Source organism: Ascaphus truei, chromosome 9, assembly GCF_040206685.1.
Source record: "Ascaphus truei isolate aAscTru1 chromosome 9, aAscTru1.hap1, whole genome shotgun sequence".
In the NCBI taxonomy this organism is placed as follows: domain Eukaryota; kingdom Metazoa; phylum Chordata; class Amphibia; order Anura; family Ascaphidae; genus Ascaphus; species Ascaphus truei.
Window position 1 is genome coordinate 58,755,612 of NC_134491.1, and position 19,519 is coordinate 58,775,130.

General features: G+C 53.4%; 2 protein-coding genes across 3 annotated transcripts in view; one reads left to right on the top strand and one right to left on the bottom strand.

Moving 5' to 3' along the window:
• Positions 1–19,519, bottom strand: part of LOC142503114 (galectin-3-like) — a 506,920-nt gene that overhangs the window by 46,465 nt on the left and 440,936 nt on the right. The window lies entirely within an intron of this gene.
• STYX (serine/threonine/tyrosine interacting protein) lies at positions 7,890–19,355 on the top strand. Of its 2 annotated transcripts, XM_075615111.1 has the most exons (11): positions 7,890–8,110; positions 10,081–10,172; positions 11,320–11,352; positions 11,439–11,492; positions 11,641–11,738; positions 13,070–13,130; positions 14,636–14,672; positions 15,823–15,913; positions 16,606–16,678; positions 17,622–17,715; positions 18,380–19,355. In XM_075615111.1, the coding sequence occupies exons 3-11, from the start codon at positions 11,335–11,337 to the stop codon at positions 18,451–18,453; spliced, it is 600 nt and encodes a 199-aa protein (XP_075471226.1). In that variant the 5' UTR covers positions 7,890–8,110; positions 10,081–10,172; positions 11,320–11,334; the 3' UTR covers positions 18,454–19,355. The 2 variants fall into 2 exon arrangements, with proteins under 2 accessions (XP_075471226.1, XP_075471225.1); XM_075615110.1 differs by lacking the exon at positions 10,081–10,172.

The window sequence follows — 19,519 nt, forward strand, 5'->3', positions numbered from 1 at the left end:
GCCCCTCCCGTCCCTCCCTGCCCTTTGCCCCCCCCCGTCCCTCCCTGCCCTTTGCCCCCCCCATCCCTCCCTGCCCTTTGCCCCCCGTCCCTCCCTGCCCTTTGCCCCCCCGTCCCTCCCTGCCCTTTGCCCCCGTTCCTCCCTGCCCTTTGCCCCCCCGTCCCTCCCTGCCCTTTGCCCCCCCATCCCTCCCTGCCCTTTGCCCCACCGTCCCTCCCTGCCCTTTGCCCCCCCGTCCCTCCCTGCCCTTTGCCCCCCCCCGTCCCTCCCTGCCCTTTGCCCCCCCGTCCCTCCCTGCCCTTTGCCCCCCCCCGTCCCTCCCTGCCCTTTGCCCCCCCCCCGTCCCTCCCTGCCCTTTGCCCCCCCGTCCCTCCCTGCCCTTTGCCCCCCCGTCCCTCCCTGCCCTTTGCCCCCCCGTCCCTCCCTGCCCTTTGCCCCCCCGTCCCTCCCTGCCCTTTGCCCCCCGTCCCTCCCTGCCCTTTGCCCCCCCGTCCCTCCCTGCCCTTTGCCCCCCCGTCCCTCCCTGCCCTTTGCCCCCCGTCCCTCCCTGCCCTTTGCCCCACCGTCCCTCCCTGCCCTTTGCCCCCCCGTCCCTCCCTGCCCTTTGCCCCCCCGTCCCTCCCTGCCCTTTGCCCCCCCCCGTCCCTCCCTGCCCTTTGCCCCCCCCCGTCCCTCCCTGCCCTTTGCCCCCCCGTCCCTCCCTGCCCTTTGCCCCCGCTGTCCCTCCCTGCCCTTTGCCCCCCCGTCCCTCCCTGCCCTTTGCCCCCCCGTCCCTCCCTGCCATTTGCCCCCCCCGTCCCTCCCTGCCCTTTGTCCCCCCCGTCCCTCCCTGCCCTTTGCCCCCCCCCATCCCTCCCTGCCCTTTGCCCCCCCGTCCCTCCCTGCCCTTTGCCCCCCCCGTCCCTCCCTGCCCTTTGCCCCCCCGTCCCTCCCTGCCCTTCCCCCCCCCCCCGTCCCTCCCTGCCCTTTCCCCCCCCCTCCCTGCCCTTTCCCCTCCCCGTCCCTCCCTGCCCTTTCCCCCCCCCCCGCCCCTCCCTGCTCTTTGCCCCCCCCGCCCCTCCCTGCCCTTTGCCCCCCCTCGCCCCTCCCTGCCCTTTGCCCCCCCCGCCCCTTCCTGCCCTTTGCCCCCGCCCCTCCCTGCCCTTTGCCCCCCCCGCCCCTCCCTGCCCTTTGCCCCCCCGCCCCTCCCTTTGCCCCCCCCACCCCTCCCTGCCCTTTGCCCCCCCCACCCCTCCCTGCCCTTTGCCCCCCCCACCCCTCCCTGCCCTTTGCCCCCCCCACCCCTCCCTGCCCTTTGCCCCCCCCACCCCTCCCTGCCCTTTGCCCTCTTGCCCCCCGTCCCTCACTGCCCTTTGCCCTCTTGCCCCCCGTCCCTCCCTGCCCTTTGCCCTCTTGCCCCCCTGTCCCTCCCTGCCCTTTGCCCCCCCTGTCCCTCCCTGCCCTTTGCCCCCCCGTCCCTCCCTGCCCTTTGCCCCCCCGTCCCCTGCCCTTGCCCCCCCGTCTCTCCTTGCCCTTTGACCCCCGCCCCTCCCTGCCCTTTGACCCCCACCCCTCCCTGCCGTTTGACCCCCACCCCTCCCTGCCCTTTGACCCACCGCCCTTTGCCCCACCGCCCTTTGCCCCTTTGACCCCCCTGCTCTGCCCTTTGACCGCCCCGTCCTTCACCCCCCTTCCCTGTGCCCCCCCCCTGCCCTTCCCTTTGCCTTCCCTTCCCTTTGCCCCCTCTTCCCTGCCCTTTGCCCCCCTCTTCCCTGCCCTTTGCCCCCCTCTTCCCTGCCCTTTGCCCCCTCTTCCCGGCCCTTTGCCCCCCTCTTCCCTGCCCTTTGCCCTCCCTGCCCTCCCTTTGCCCCCCCCCTCTTTTTGCCCCCCCCCCGCACTTTGCCCCCCCCGCCCTTCTACGCCCCTGGGCCCCCCCGCCCTTCTACGCCCCTTGGCCCCCCCCCGCCCTTCTACGCCCCTTGCCCCCCCCCCTTCTACGCCCCTTGGCCCCCCCCCCTTCTACGCCCCTTGGCCCCCCCCGCCCTTCTACGCCCCTTGGACCCCCCCGCCCTTCTACGCCCCTTGGCCCTCCCCGCCCTTCTACGCCCCTTGGCCCCCACCCCGCCCTTCTACGCCCCTTGCCCCCCACCCCACCCTTCTACGCCCCTTGCCCCCCACCCCGCCCTTCTACGCCCCTTGCCCCCTCCCTTCTACGCCCCTTGCCCCCCCCCCGCCCTTCTACACCCCTACCCCCCCGCCCTTCCACACCCCTTGGCCCCCCCCTGCCCTTCTACACCCCTTCCCCACCCCCCCCGCCCTTCCACTCCCCTTCCCCACCCCCCCGCCCTTCCACTCCCCTACCCCCCCGCCCTTCCCCTCCCCTACCCCCCCGCCCTTCCCCTCCCCTCCCCCCCCCCCGCCCTTCCCCTCCCCTCCCCCCCCGCCCTTCCCCTCCCCCCCTGCCCTTTCCCCCCCCCCCTCCCTGCCCTTTCCCCCCCCCCCGCCCCTCCCTGCTCTTTGCCCCCCCCGCCCCTCCCTGCCCTTTGCCCCCCCCGCCCCTCCCTGCCCTTTGCCCCCCCTGCCCCTCCCTGCCCTTTGCCCCCCCGCTCCTCCCTGCCCTTTGCCCCCCCCCCCGCCCCTCCCTGCCCTTTGCCCCCCCGCCCCTTCCTGTCCTTTGCCCCCCCGCCCCTCCCTGCCCTTTGCCCCCCCCGCCCCTCCCTGCCCTTTGCCCCCCCCGCCCCTCCCTGCCCTTTGCCCCCCCCGCCCCTCCCTGCCCTTTGCCCCCCCGCCCCTCCCTGCCCTTTGCCCCCCCGCCCCTCCCTTTGCCCCCCCGCCCCTCCCTGCCCCTCCCTGCCCTTTGCCCCCCCCACCCCTCCCTGCCCTTTGCCCCCCCACCCCTCCCTGCCCTTTGCCCCCCCCACCCCTCCCTGCCCTTTGCCCTCTTGCCCCCCCGTCCCTCACTGCCCTTTGCCCTCTTGCCCCCCGTCCCTCCCTGCCCTTTGCCCTCTTGCCCCCCCGTCCCTCCCTGCCCTTTGCCCCCCCGTCCCTCCCTGCCCTTTGCCCCCCCGTCCCTCCCTGCCCTTTGCCCTCCCGTCCCCTGCCCTTGCCCCCCCGTACCTCCTTGCCCTTTGACCCCCGCCACTCCCTGCCCTTTGACCCCCACCCCTCTCTGCCGTTTGACCCCCACCCCTCCCTGCCCTTTGACCCCCACCCCTCCCTGCCCTTTGACCCACCGCCCTTTGCCCCACCGCCCTTTGCCCCTTTGACCCCCCTGCTCTGCCCTTTGACCGCCCCGTCCTTCACCCCCCTTCCCTTTGCCCCCCTTCCCTTTGCCCCCCTTCTTTTTGCCCCCCCCTGCCCTTCCCTTTGCCTTCCCTTCCCTTTGCCCCCTCTTCCCTGCCCTTTGCCCCCCTCTTCCCTGCCCTTTGCCCCCCTCTTCCCTGCCCTTTGCCCCCTCTTCCCGGCCCTTTGCCCCCCTCTTCCCTGCCCTCTGCCCTCCCTTTGCCCCCCCCCCCTCTTTTTGCCCCCCCCCTCTTTTTGCCCCCCCCCGCACTTTTCCCCCCCCCCGCACTTTGCCCCCCCCGCCCTTCTACGCCCCTTGGCCCCCCCCGCCCTTCTACGCCCCTTGGCCCCCCCCGCCCTTCTACGCCCCCCCCCTTCTACGCCCCTTGGCCCCCCCCCGCCCTTCTACGCCCCTTGGCCCCCCCCGCCCTTCTACGCCCCTTGGCCCTCCCCGCCCTTCTACGCCCCTTGGCCCCCACCCCGCCCTTCTACGCCCCTTGGCCCCCACCCCGCCCTTCTACGCCCCTTGCCCCCCACCCCGCCCTTCTACGCCCCTTGCCCCCCACCCCGCCCTTCTACGCCCCTTGCCCCCCACCCCGCCCTTCTACGCCCCTTGCCCCCCACCCCGCCCTTCTACGCCCCTTGCCCCCCACCCCGCCCTTCTACGCCCCTTGCCCCCTCCCCCCGCCCTACGCCCCTTGCCCCCCCCCGCCCTTCTACACCCCTTGCCCCCCCCCGCCCTTCTACACCCCTACCCCCCCCGCCCTTCCACACCCCTTGGCCCCCACCCCGCCCTTCTACGCCCCTTGCCCCCCACCCCGCCCTTCTACGCCCCTTGCCCCCCACCCCGCCCTTCTACGCCCCTTGCCCCCCACCCCGCCCTTCTACGCCCCTTGCCCCCCACCCCGCCCTTCTACGCCCCTTGCCCCCTCCCCCCGCCCTTCTACGCCCCTTGCCCCCCCCGCCCTTCTACGCCCCTTGCCCCCCCCCGCCCTTCTACACCCCTACCCCCCCCCGCCCTTCCACACCCCTTGGCCCCCCCCCCGCCCTTCTACACCCCTTCCCCACCCCCCCCGCCCTTCCACTCCCCTTCCCCACCCCCCTGCCCTTCCACTCCCCTACCCCCCTGCCCTTCCCCTCCCCTACCCCCCCGCCCTTCCCCTCCCCTCCCCCCCCGCCCTTCCCCTCCCCTCCCCCCCCCCGCCCTTCCCCTCCCCTCCCCCCCCGCCCTTCCCCTCCCCTCCCCCCCGCCCTTCCCCTCCCCTCCCCCCCCCGCCCTTCCCCTCCCCTCCCCCCCCGCCCTTCCCCTCCCCTACCCTCCCCCCCGCCCTTCCCCTCCCCCCCGCCCTTCCCCTCCCCTCCCCCCCCGCCCTTCCCCTCCCCTCCCCCCCCGCCCTTCCCCTCCCCTACCCTCCCCCCCGCCCTTCCCCTCCCCCCCGCCCTTCCCCTCCCCTACCCCCCCGCCCTTCCCCTCCCCTACCCCCCCGCCCTTCCACTCCCCCCCATCCCTTCCACTCCCCCCCCATCCCTTCCACTCCCCCCCCCTCCATTCCCCCCCCTCCCTTCCACTCCCCCCCCCTCCCTTCCACTCCCCCCCCCTCCCTTCCACTCCCCCCCCCTCCCTTCCACTCCCCCCCCCTCCATTCCCCCCCCCCTCCATTCCCCCCCCTCCCTTCCACTCCCCCCCCCCTCCCTTCCACTCCCCCCCCCTCCCTTCCACTCCCCCCCCCTCCCTTCCACTCCCCCCCCCCTCCCTTCCACTCCCCCCCCCTCCCTTCCACTCCCCCCCCCTCCCTTCCACTCCCCCCCTCCCTTCCACTCCCCCCCCCCTCCCCCCCCCTCCCTTCCACTCCCCCCCCCCCTCCCTTCCACTCCCCCCCCCTCCCTTCCACTCCCCCCCCCGCCCTTCTACGCCCCTTGCCCCCCCCCGCCCTTCTACACCCCTACCCCCCCCCGCCCTTCCACACCCCTTGGCCCCCCCCCCGCCCTTCTACACCCCTTCCCCACCCCCCCCGCCCTTCCACTCCCCTTCCCCACCCCCCTGCCCTTCCACTCCCCTACCCCCCTGCCCTTCCCCTCCCCTACCCCCCCGCCCTTCCCCTCCCCTCCCCCCCCGCCCTTCCCCTCCCCTCCCCCCCCCCGCCCTTCCCCTCCCCTCCCCCCCCCGCCCTTCCCCTCCCCTCCCCCCCCGCCCTTCCCCTCCCCTACCCTCCCCCCCGCCCTTCCCCTCCCCCCCGCCCTTCCCCTCCCCTCCCCCCCCGCCCTTCCCCTCCCCTACCCTCCCCCCCGCCCTTCCCCTCCCCCCCGCCCTTCCCCTCCCCTACCCCCCCGCCCTTCCCCTCCCCTACCCCCCCGCCCTTCCACTCCCCCCCATCCCTTCCACTCCCCCCCCATCCCTTCCACTCCCCCCCCCCTCCATTCCCCCCCCTCCCTTCCACTCCCCCCCCCTCCCTTCCACTCCCCCCCCCCCCCCTCCATTCCCCCCCCCTCCATTCCCCCCCCCTCCATTCCCCCCCCTCCCTTCCACTCCCCCCCCCCCTCCCTTCCACTCCCCCCCCCTCCCTTCCACTCCCCCCCCCCCTCCCTTCCACTCCCCCCCCCTCCCTTCCACTCCCCCCCTCCCTTCCACTCCCCCCCCCCTCCCCCCCCCCTCCCTTCCACTCCCCCCCCCTCCCTTCCACTCCCCCCCCCTCCCTTCCACTCCCCCCCCCCTCCCTTCCACTCCCCCCCCCCTCCCTTCCACTCCCCCCCCCCTCCCTTCCACTCCCCCCCCCCTCCCTTCCACTCCCCCCCCCCTCCCTTCCACTCCCCCCCCCCTCCCTTCCACTCCCCCCCCCTCCCTTCCACTCCCCCCCCCTCCCTTCCACTCCCCCCCCCTCCCTTCCACTCCCCCCCCCTCCCTTCCACTCCCCCCCCTCCCTTCCACTCCCCCCCCTCCCTTCCACTCCCCCCCCCTCCCTTCCACTCCCCCCCCCCTCCCTTCCACTCCCCCCCCCCTCCCTTCCACTCCCCCCCCCCCCTCCCTTCCACTCCCCCCCCCCCTCCCTTCCACTCCCCCCCCCCCTCCCTTCCACTCCCCCCCCCTCCCTTCCACTCCCCCCCCCTCCCTTACTCCCCCCCCTCCCTTCCTCCTCCCCCCCTACCGCCCTTCCACTCCATGTCCCCTGCCCTTCCACGCCCGGGCAACGCCGGGTATATCAGCTAGTCCTTTATAAATTCTTATGTGAATATCGTGGATTTTATTAACAGCACTGTAAAGGTCTATTTCTATGCTGCTCAAGAGTTATATTAGAGGTGGATCACCTCTATTACACATATATTATGTATTGTCTCCCTCCACAGTTCCAAAGATCATTCAAATTCCTCAAGTAACCGCAGGGCATCTTCATCATAATTCACAAATAGTTAGAAGGAGGTGCTTGGCACTGTGATCATTTGATGTACAACGTCTCACATGGATGTTAACTTGAATATGTCTGTCTGCCATCGCAACTGTCTTTTCAGCTGATCCTGCAGGAGCCAACATTCTAATAATACCAGCACAACCCTGGCTGGACCAGAATGGTTGCCTTACAAGTGTCATACACACATGCCTCTTTCTTTGGGGCATTACACATGTTTTGATTTGACTCTTGGTTAATATATACATATGTGTAGTAAAGTTACCATTCTGTATTTTGAGCTGTATATGAGTTGATGGCCACAAGCACTTTATATTTACGTATGATTTTTTTTTCATTCATTCTTTACAAATGTAGTCAAAATAAAATACATGTACGCTTTTAAGACAAGAAGTATTTTTTGCATTAAAGGCCGCTCCCTTTATTTATAAAATGTTTTACCAGGAAATAATACTGTTTTCATGTATATCCTGAGCTTAGGAAGTTTATGAGTGTTCCAATCGGAGCAGATTTTCTTTTTTTTATGAATCCACTGGTCTCCCTCGTTAATATCAGGACGGCATATTTTGGGTCAAACTCCCTCAGGTCCTGGTCGTTTGAACCCTTCAACCTTGCTCATTTACACACCCTGTTTTCATTGCTATCAGACAGCCCCATAGACCAGTTTTTGCCCATGATACCCATCTCTTACCAATGGAAGACTCCGCGCTTATAGTGCCGGCGATGGCGACGTGACCCATGATGTCACCCGTCGCCACTGCGAAAGTCAAATTTCAAGTTTAGTCGACGGAGAAGCACTCCGATTGGTTACATTGAGAGGCCGTCGCTGAAAAAAATCAAATATCAGTGACTACCAGATTTGTGGTACCACTGTCACTCCGTCGCTTTGTCGCCGTCGCGTGCACTATGAGCGCCGAACGACGGCAACAATGCATTTGTTTTGATGCGACGGTCGCGGCGCTGTCGCCTGCACTATAAGCGCAGCCTAAGAAATTGCCCTCATTCCCATCCACATTCTCTCATAGGTAGAAGCTTTTACCTATCTGGTAATGTATGAGACCCCCATTAGTAGCCATAAGCCATTGGTGCAGGGATTCAGTGCAAAAAAGTCCAAGTGAGACCATCCTCTGCCTCCTCCAACATGGCGCCACTGGCGAGCCGTCTGCCGACGTCATGCCGTTCTGAGAGAAGCTGCATGCGCAAGCCCCCCCCCCCCCCCCCGTGACGTCGGTGCGCGCCCTGTCGGTTTGTAGACTGCAGCATGGCGGCGGAATGCGAGCCGCTGCTAGGTCCTTCGCGAGAGCCGTCCGGCCTGTCCGAATAATAACCGCTTCACTCCGCGAGCAGGCCGGCGTCACGCGTCGGGGTAGGGGGGGACACACACACCACACATGGAGGACTTGAAGCTAGAGTTCCCTTCCCTCCCGCAGTGTAAGGAGGATGCCGAGGTGAGCAAGGGGCCTGTGTGGGGGTCGGGCACTGCTATCTCCCGGGCAACCACTCGCCGGGGCTAGGGGGGAGTGGGTACTGCCCAAGCTACTGGTGACTATGGTGGAGTGGGTACTGCCCAACTATTGGTGACTATGGGGGAGTGGGTACTGCCCAAGCTACTGGTGACTGGGGGAGTGGGTACTGCCCAAGCTACTGGTGACTGGGGGAGTGGGTACTGTCCAACTACTGGTGACTATGGTGGAGTGGGTACTGCCCAAGCTACTGGTGGAGTGGGTACTGCCCAACTACTGGTGACTATGGGGGAGTGAGTACTGCCCAACTACTGGTGACTATGGGGGAGTGGGTACTGCCCAAGCTACTGGTGACTGGGGGAGTGGGTACTGTCCAACTACTGGTGACTATGGTGGAGTGGGTACTGCCCAAGCTACTGGTGGAGTGGGTACTGCCCAACTACTGGTGACTATGGGGGAGTGAGTACTGCCCAACTACTGGTGACTATGGGGGAGTGGGTACTGCCCAAGCTACTGGTGGAGTGGGTACTGCCCAACTACTGGTGACTATGGGGGAGTGGGTACTGCCCAACTACTGGTGACTATGGGGGAGTGGGTACTGCCCAAGCTATTGGTGACAAGAATGAAGTAACCCTGCGTAATAATGCATTGAAATGTCTCAGCCTAATGATATACAACTATGTACAACGTGGGCAGATCTCGGCTGTAATGTTTTCTTTTCAGCGATAACTTCTACCCAGTGATGGCATCATGATGACTTACCATGTGGAAGCGAGAGAACAGCTGTAGGGTGTCATGATCCCAAGGGAGGGGAGTCTTTGCAAGCTGTGTATTTAATGGGTGGGGAGGGGGATGGGTACAACGCCCAAGCATTTAGTTGCTAAGGAAATGTGTGAAAAATTATTCTTAAATGGTTATCACAGGTTTTGTAGCCATTGTACACATACCAGCCATGTGTTCATCATTGGCACCCTAAATGAACAGCACCATCTTTGTAATGTAAAATCCACTTGGTAAACATGCAATTTTACTGCAATAAAAAAAGGTGTGTGCTGAGCACGCGCATTTTAAGTGAAACTTTTGTCTTTTGGTCACTGTTTTGTCACAGAAATTGTATTTGTGATGGTTTTTAATTAAAATTCAAAATACACTTTGTGACAACGCAAAGAAGTTTCACTTAGAACGCGCGTGCTCGGCACACACCCCGTTTTAGCTATTTGCACTTATATTTATACTAATTGTGAAATCCTTGTGTCTGTGTGTTTGTCTCTGGCGGGGTTGCTGCTGCTCATGTGCGCCGGCGGCACATGTCGCTCCCTTCACATTCTTGCTTAGTCGCTCCCTTCACATTCTTGCTTAGTCTTGGCATGGCCTGAGATTATATGTATGTACGTACATCTATACATCTTTGCTAATGATTAGCTTCAGGAGAACGAGTCTAACATGCCATTCTCCAGCGGCCAGAGCCGCCAGCACATGCCAAAAAGCACAAAAAGAGCCGGTGGTGGAAAAGCATAAACCCGAACACACAGCTCCGCACTTGCCTCGCTCCTGCCGGTGACATACACCTATTTTCTGTATTAGTATGTACTCTTTGCTAATGATTAGCGTCAGAAGCACGAGCCCAACATGCCAGGGAATTCAGAGATCCCATCATGTTGACATACTTGAAAACGAGAGGTAACTCTCAATGTATTACTTCCTGGTAAAATATTTTATAAATAAATAAATAAATGTTGCTAGTTTGACAGACAGAACCCTACAGTTAGCAGCATGTGTGTTGTATTCTATGTATAATGCGTTTTATTTATCAGCAATATGTCACCTTACCCCACTTAATTGCAGCGTTTTTATGGGTACGTGTGGACACAATGGCTATCTTAAAGACGTGTGGGTTTGGGGGAGGGTTTTGTTATCACGTATATTGATGAACATTTGTGTTTATTTGCACTTAGGATCCATAAGGCTGGTGAATAGCGATGTGACAGCGCACACTGACAGCCGCCGGTGCGAGAGACCACGTCAGAATGACCACTCGCAAGAACCGGTGCGCGAGAGTGCAACATGCTGTTGTTTTTTTTTTTTTTTTTTTTTTTTACTACTCCTCTGTGGTCTCCAATCTGGGGATCTCCTCGAGGCGGTTTCCATGCTGCACAGGTGACGGCAGCCACCATATTGGTGGAGCCTGTGGCTACGCGAACAGGAGGGGGGGGGGACAAGCCGTGGCTCGGGGGTGGGAAGCCACTACCTATGGGTGGATACCCCATGGGTGTCGGGCGGTGCATCGCACCCGTGAGGAGTTAGAGGGGGGCGGGGGATTTGTGGATCGTGCCTCCTGCGAGTGGGATGCCGCAGCTCAGGCGGTTGGAGGATCCGTGGCAGAAAATAGAGATGTATGTCACCGGCAGGAGCGAGACAAGTGCTGAGCTGTGTGTTCGTTCAGGTTTATGCTTTTCCCCCTCCCGACTCTTTTTGTGCTTCTTGGGCTGTGCTGGCGACTGTGGCCGCTGGAGAATGGCGGTATAGCGCATGCCTGGTGGACAATATCGGCTTCTGTGCATGCGTGGTGTTGCCTACAACCTCCGTGCAGCCTTTAACTCTGAGATATGCACAAACGCGGACGCGCGCCCATCAGTAGCGTGACGTCACTTCCATCATGCTTTTTCATTACAACACAAGTGATTTTTTCCCTATCAAAACTCTAAGTGCAGCAAAGAAGTTTCACTTTAAAAAGCCTTTATAATGTCAGTATTACTATGATATTTTTGTTCCTGAGTGTAACGGAGATGCGGATTGTTTTCTTAACTTTTTTTTTGTTTGCGCCCATTATGATCTGAACAGCATCACAGCAGGATCACACTTTTCTCTTGTTGCAGCTGGAATCTCCCACGTACCTTTCCATAAATATTTGTAAAGGTCTTTGAGCACAGGGGTGATTTATTGACCATATGATGCTGTGCTTGTTGACAACTATTGCAATGACTTGTTTCCTTCAACTTGTGAGGCCTGTCTCCTACACTGGAAAATGAAATCGTGTTGTAAGGATCCTTAACATTTGTAGGAATTCAGCTTTTTTTCTTATCTTTGCTCCATCAAAACGTTCCTATTTCAGATTAAAAAAGTGTAACTGCATAGATCATGTTTAGGCATTTAGCTTTCTTGACTTCTGTATTTATTTTGTTTTTTCCCCCAAGGACTGGACGTATCCAATGAGAAGGGAGATGCAGGTATGTATATACAGTATGACGAAAAACAAGTTGGTGATATTTTTGGAATAATTTTTTGTAAAATTAATATATATTTCCTTTTAAAGGAAATTTTACCTGGCTTATTTTTGGGTCCGTATTCATCAGTAATGAAAAGCAAGGTATGTAAACAAAATGATATTTTAACCATAGCTCTGTCATTAGACATATTTGTCTAAAACGTATGTGTTTTGTGTAGTTGACGAAAGGGGTTAAGGGAAATACTTCACGTGCATTTCTGTTTCAGCAAGTCTGCTTTTTTGTTTGCAGCTCTCGGTGCTTCAGAAATATGGGATAACCCACATAATCTGCATAAGACAAAGTATTGAAGCAAATTTTATTAAACCAAACTTTCAACAGTTATTTAGGTAAGTTATTGAATTATTGCAGGTAATGCGAGTGTGGTGAGTAAATTAAAATTGCGCAAAGATTGCTGTTCCATTGTGCTGCTTTACCTCCACCTGGCCAAATATACGTTACTTAACTTTCTTGCTGCCATTATGGACAGTAATGCATTGTTATGCAAACAATCCATTGTTCACATGGGAAATGGGAAGTATTGAAAATGCAGGGAATGGGGCCGTAAAGTTATTTTCTCAGTACATGTGAGAGGTGTGATGAGAGCCACTGATCATGCAAACTTCCCCCTCCCAAAGATTTAAATGTGATTAAAGGCTTTGTATTTTACTATTCGGTCCCCTTACTATTTGTTTTTTTTATAATTAATTCCCTTAACGCTGGATGATAACTTATTCAAACATGTCTCAGGATGTTTCACTTTAGCACACACACTGTTACAGGTTATGTCCTGACTTTTTTGTTTTTTTTTCTAAATATTTTACACTTTAATACCATTTTTAAATGGTTCTATATAATTGTTCAGTAACTGTTAAAATACTAAGTAGTGAATTACAACAATTTTGTGATGCCTTCTTGTATTCTTTGTCGTCTTTGTAAATTGAAGCATTAATTGTGCATTTAAAGAATTGTAAATTTCAACAAATGTATCCATAGAAAATAAATGTAGACCCTAGCCATTTGTAATCTCTACTCATTCTCCTAATTAGTCTTGTGACTGTTTTTCTTCATGCATGTAAGCCTAGTTTCCACAAAAATAAGAATTCACACACCTTGTGTAATTTTCCCCTACTACTGTATATGTACAGTGGGCTGATATGAAACTCGCATTCTTTACACATGTACAGTATGTTCTGTCATATTTGTGCTTCTTTTCCTTCCACTCCCAGTGTTGGATTGTAGAGACATTACAGTGTACTCTCTTACATGTAGTTAGTGTTTACCTGTAATGAATATAATTGCAGGCCAAGTTGCTTTTGAATAGCTAGTTTCAGGATTATCCTCTGAAGGCATGAACTTTGTAGATTTCAATGATGGGCTGTAACTATGTTTTGCTTCACTTTTACAATGGTAATATGATTCCCAGAATTTCTAATACTCTTCAAATTCTATGCGGGAATGAAGAATAGTTAAGTACATGGATGGGGCTACTCTCTGCCATACTGTATGAGGTTTGAAAGCTTGTAACTTAAACTGTGTTGGGCCAACTATCTGGTCCAATAAAACACATCACACTCCCTCTTCCATTATTTTACTACATGGATGTGGCAACTGTATGCAGAGCTTGTTTAATTATCAACTTAATTGTATATTGCCTCATACATTGTTTTTATATTTACAGATATTTAGTGCTGGATATTGCAGATAACCCCATTGAAAACATAATACGATTTTTTCAAATGGTAGGTATCAATTCAGCCAGCAACTGATTCAAAGTACAGGTCTCCTCTAAGGCCTTGGCCATGTTTGTTGCTTGCTGGAGGAGGCGCGCTCCCGCTCAGCACTGAGCCCCTACAGCCGCAATTAGAGCGGCTTTAGTAGGGGCTCGCCTGCGCTTCCGCGCGCTTGCGGAAACGCAGGTCTTAGGGGAATTTTAAATTCCCGAGCTTGCCGGCGAGACAGGCCGGTCACGTGAGCGGTTCGCCCAATGAGGGCGAACCAGCTCCGTGACGTCACTGGCCCACCCCCGGCCAGTGATGCGCCCGCCCCTGCCTGCCCCCTGAAGGCCCGCTGACGGCGCGTGCGGTAAGCAACCGCAAGGCCAGGGAAAGCACCCGCTTTCCCTGAGCCTCAGCACGCCAGGAGGGAGCATGGCCGAGGCCTAAGACAGCTACAAAGCAGAGCTCTACTCACACGGTCATAATGAAGTTCTCCATTTAATGTGGCAGCCAAGAACAGTGGAAAGACAAAGTTTCAGGTCCCATGTGGACCTTTCATCAGGTGATGATTATGTTCAATGGAGAATTGCATTATGAACATGCGAGTAGAGCTCTACTTTGTACCTCTGTCTGAAGAGACCTGCTTTTTGAAGAAATTGTTTGTCTATGTTGTGTTGGCTGCACAAGCAGGATTCTCCTCGCCTGAGGCTGTTTCTCCACACTTTGGATTTGTACTATCAATTTAGCAAGAGCAGCACCATTAGAAAATTGCTTTGCTCGCAGCAAATGTTCCTTTTAGCTGCTATCTCTAATCTTGCCATTAAATTAGGAAAATGAATCGTTTAGTATAATGTTCTGAAAATTGGATATGTAAATACTTCTCGGCCGTAAGATATCCAGGGAAACTTAAGTAGTTTTTCAACACCATCAAAGGTGAAATTCTAGTATCCATATCAAAATGTATGTGTGTGTACTACTAGGTCTACTTGTGTACAGCCCATTTGAATGACATCTTTTCAACCGGTTTCGTGCGTGTGCGTGCGTGTGCGCGTGTGTGTGCGTGCGCGCGTGCGTGTGTGTTTTTGCATGAACAGTTCTGATCTTGCACAGTGTATTATGTTTTAAACGTATACCTTAGAAGGAAGTTCCCCAGTTTGCACAGAATATAGTCTGATCCCTTACAGAGCTGGAGAGACTTGCAGCGCCCTTACTGTTCTGTCACTTTTTTCTACACCTAAAACTTCTTTAACACACTATCTTTGGCAATCTGCCAGTCTGTTTACGTCAAAATTGTTTGTGATTTCACAAAGGTATGAAAACTGAGTCAAATGTTCCCATCACCAGATACCTCCCCTTTCCTCTCTGCTTTCAGCTGTGCTTGCCTTTCATGTACGTGCATTTATTCTGGCGAAGGTAGCTTTTTTCCCAAAAAGCCCTTGTAGGTTTTGTTTTTTGGAGAAGGAATTGCATTAAATAATAAAATGTCCTAATTAGCTTCTAAACGTTTCACAAATTTATTTTCTTTACAGACAAAAGAATTCATTGATGGAAGTTTACAAACTGGAGGTATGGTTACACTTGATCCTTCCATTTCTGCATCTACTCTTTAGTTCCTTATTCACTGTTTCCTTCCCCCCCCCCCCTTTTTTTTTTCTTTTAATAATAAATAATAAAAACATTTCAGGGTCTGCATACACATAGTGGTCTAATTTCTCTCTTTTAGAGCTTGAAAATCTATAATCTTCCTCTGAGGTGCTGATTGTGAGCACTCAATGTTAGGAGGCCCGTGTCTTTGTTCTTCTGGCTCTGTATGCCATTTTTTTCTTTTTAACTAGGTGTTGTTAAAAATTGTGTCTGCGTGTCTGCGTGTCTGCGTGTCTGCGTGTCTGCGTGTCTGCGTGTCTGCGTGTCTGCGTGTCTGCGTGCCTGTCTGAAAATTATGAATTTTTACATCTTCTTAGCAGTTGAGATAAATTGTTGGCGTTTGATACACTATTTTAATAGTTCTCATGTATTTTTATAATTACGTAGCGCTGCCAAAGATCATAATCATCTTTTCTGTATGAAAAGGGAAATCTAAACTAGCTAGCTAAAATATCATTTGAGAATTTCCTTTTTCTAATTGAACTTGTCACATTTTTTTTTTCAGTCGTCTCTGTGAGTAAGCTAAGCTTCCAGGGAATGGGTATCAGTGCAGTTTATCTAAAGCATCGGTTCCCAACCTTTTTTACATTATGCGCCCCATGCAAGAAAACTAATCTTATTACTCAGAGTATCGCTAACAACTGTGTGACCGATACCACGCAGAATAGTGTCCTGAGCTCGTGGGAGGAGCACACTCTTAATAAGACTCCAAACTGAACCTCCATCTGTACAGATGACATGCGAGGGTCTGGCTTTCAATGACTTCAGGAGCTTTCAAAGTCACGGCCCACAATGCCTTGCCGCGGCAGATTCAAAGCATTGTGGGTAGCGACTTTGGAAGCCCCTGTTGTAATTGACAGCCACGCCAAGGGGCAGTTTGGAGGCTTACTAAGTGTGCTGTCCCCACATGGGCGCAGAAGCCAACCGTAGTGACTGCGATTCGCCATTACCCCTTGAAGATGTCTCACAACCACCCCCTCCACCCCAAGGGACACCCCTGAGCAATGGGTTTGCCGACCCCCTGTTGGGAATCACTGGTCTAAGGTCTTCCTTTTCTTCCTTCCATATACAGGAAAGGTTCTCATCCATGGGAATGCAGGGATTTCTAGAAGTGCTGCCTTAGTTATTGCATATATTATGGAAACATTCGGAATAAAATACAGGTATGGAATAGAACAACCAACTTAAATTGTGCACATTTCAATGTCCATTTGCAAATATTTGCTCATTGTTAACTATATTTTGAGTCCTATGTAATGATGCAGTCTGACATTATTCCTGTTTCAATAAACACCTAATATTTCGCGTATTCCACCCCACTTCTTTGAAATGAGCTGTTTTTTACATTGCCGTTCGGAGCATTGCTTTCTGTTTCAAATGACAGTTTTCAATACATTACATATTTTGATATTTATACATAGGCCGTGTTAATAGTAAAGTTTTTAAAGTTACTTGAGTGCATTGGAAATATTGCAGGGTGAATAGTTTTCATATTTGGGCCTAAACTGTATTCAATGTTCAATGCACTTAAGGACAGAGAGAATGCTGCGATATTGTATTTGCTCCGAGAGTGCATTAAACTGGTTATACAGCGGCCCTTAAATAAATCACTGGTAGGTTGTGTATGCAAAAGGCTACAAAAACCTTTGCATACATTTTTCTCTGACGCAACACTCCCAACGCCTGTATAAATGGATTTGAAAAGGGGTAGCAATTAATTAGAAACCTTGTAAGTGCGTCTTTACAGGACAACTAATCGGCGTTTGTTGGAGTGTTATCGGAGTATCTTTCCAGAATGCTAATAGACTGTTATTAGGCCGTTAAACTCAACACCCTTTTCCCTTTGTTTGTGAAGGGATGCATTTACATATGTCCAAGAAAGAAGATTCTGTATTAATCCCAATGCTGGGTTTGTCCATCAACTTCAGGTAGCATGTTTTGCTTTTTTGGTGTTATTGTGTTTGCACAATACAAATACAGCCATTTTTCATAACACATTAGAAAGAAAAATAGTTGTATTGTAAATGTTTTGATATGGTTAAGACTATGCATATTATGGACGCATTCTTTTGCATGGTGTGAATCAGTTTTAGGGAACTTGCGCGAATACCTTGTATCTGAATCGGAGGTGTCGATGCTGGGTCACTGGTCCTTGTATAATACACAGCACTTGTGTGTTGGTCATTTTGTGTTAGCATTGTCCTCCCTTGAACTGGTTTTTTTTTTGGGGGGGGGGGAGAATGTTACTTTTAAAATGCAGTATAATTATACTGATTCATCAGTGTGTGAAACTGATTTTGTAATCTATTAGTGCATGCATATTTTTTACGGTTAGAATTGACGTGTGTGTGTATAGTCACAGGGGTTTTTTTGTATTCAATGTTAGAGCGAAGTGTAACACAATACTGTATATTGCACTACTTTTATATGGGGTGGCCTTTTAGAATAATGTAATGTTTTCTGCATTGCCTGGCTATCACCACAAACTTGTGACGCGATGGTAGTCATGGCAACTACCGATCTGACGTCACCGGTAATGGCGACTAAAAAACTTTCACAAATTGGGACATGAAGCACCTAATATAAGGTATACAGTGTCACGGTTCCTTAGGCTCTTGACACGGCAGAGACCCGAAACATCGAGTCTCTGAGCGGGTGTCGGCCTTGGTTTGTTTTTTACGGTATATATTTATACTGTGTAACGTTGCTTTTGTAACTTGTATTTTACTTATTGTCATTACAATGCACTTTTGCATTTTTCTAAATACTGGTATCGTCCTCATTTCTTGTATACTATTTTGGGGGGCATTTGCCCCATACTTGTTTGTCATTGTATGTATCAAAATTATTCATTTGCACTTCATTTTCTAGGAATATGAAGCCATCTATCTAGCAAAATTAACCATCAAAATGATGTCCCCTCTACAGCTGGGAAGACCATTGTCTATTCAAGCTGGTGCTACAGGTAAAGCACCTCCTATGTGTGTTTCTGTTTGAGTGACCAGTAATGCATACGTTGAGTGCAAGAAACAGGTTGTATATGGAATAAGAAAACACATTGTGAAAATGTCACAATCAAAATATTTATAGATATTATTGCAGACATGCCTTAAATGTTGGTTTCTGTGTATGCATTCTATGTATTTATTTTTCATCTTATTTGGGTCTTAATCCGTTGCAGCCTACACTGATTTTATGACCAACATTTCGGCTAACCATATATGCAGCGTGCCTAAAACGCTACAACCTACTGCTTATCCACTAAGGGAAATCGCTGTAACTACATGCAGTGCTTTATATGCTAAAGTAAGATGCACCGTACACAGACAACTTATCACATTAAATAGCAATATATAGGACACTGAAAATCTGACAGATGGCCAACTCCAGTCCTCACGGGCCACCAACAGGTCAGGTTGAGGATATCCCTGCTTCAGCACAGGTGGCTCAGTCAATGATTGAGCCACCTGTGCTGACGCAGGGATATCCTGAGAACCTGACCTGTTGGTGGCCCTTGAGGACTGGGGTTGGCAACCCCTGATCAATGATTTTTGCATCTGGACATTTTTCATAATAGCTCTTTGACTAACTCCATTACGTTTTCGGTATATATTCATTGTTACATTCAGGAAGTCTAAAACGAACACATGACGAGGAAGACGAACTTGGCAACATGCAGGTGTCCGCGACGCACGAAGGATAAGGATTGCTGTGGGTTTGAATTACTGAACAAGAAGCAGAAACCGTTGAGGGGGGAAAATAGTTTTTGAATGGTGGAGCTCGTTTTTACATGGAAAGACGGATCCAGTCTATCGCTTGCCCAGGTGCTGCACACAGGGCTTTGTTTAAGGCAGGGGGTGCTCAACTCCCCGTCCTCCTCAAACGGTTCAGGTTTTCAGGATATCCCAGCTTCAGCACAGGTGGTTCAGTCAAAGACTTGAGCCTCTGAGTCACTTGTGCTGAAGCAGGGACTGATTGAGCCACCTGTGCTGAAGCAGGAATATTCTCGAATCCTGACCTGTTGGTGAGGCTTGAGGACTGAGTTGAGCACCCCGCGTTTAAGAAAGGTAGTGGACTTCTCCATGGATGAGTGGATGGCACTGATTATTTTACTCCTCTCTTTTTACAAGTGTAACCGTTTTACTAAAAACCCTACATTTTTTTGGACTTGCAAAGAGGTATTATTGCAATAAGGCACTTTTTTCATACTTGAAGTTTTGTCTTTCTTTGTATGATACAAAGTAATTACATAAAACACAATGCAAATGAGCGGGTGGGGGGAGGAGAACCGTTTCTACAAAAAGTTATTTGTTTAATTTATAAGAAAAGGCTTTAGTAAAGAAATGTTTGCTAAAAATTTACTTGTGTTTTGTAAATAAATTTTTTATAGCTTTAGAAGTTCAGAATTTTTTAATCAACATGATTATATGAGGGCATATTTGATCATTGAAACAGATTGTATACATTATTGCTATAGCTCTCTACAATATCCCCAAGTCCTTTTTTTATTATGCAATTTATATCACGGCATTGGCCTGACAATTGATCTCTTGTTCCTTCATAACACATTGTACTGATTTCCAAATAAACGGACTGTAAAAATCATACGATTTTCATCCTGTTGTGTACAATACTTTCGAAGGAAGATTCAAATTAGCCAGCCTCATTGTTCCTACTGATCATGCAAAACATCAGACTTGCCATAGGATTTAATGATGGTGTTGGCACAGAATATATAACATGTCCAGCCAGCGGGAGCAATGAAGTTT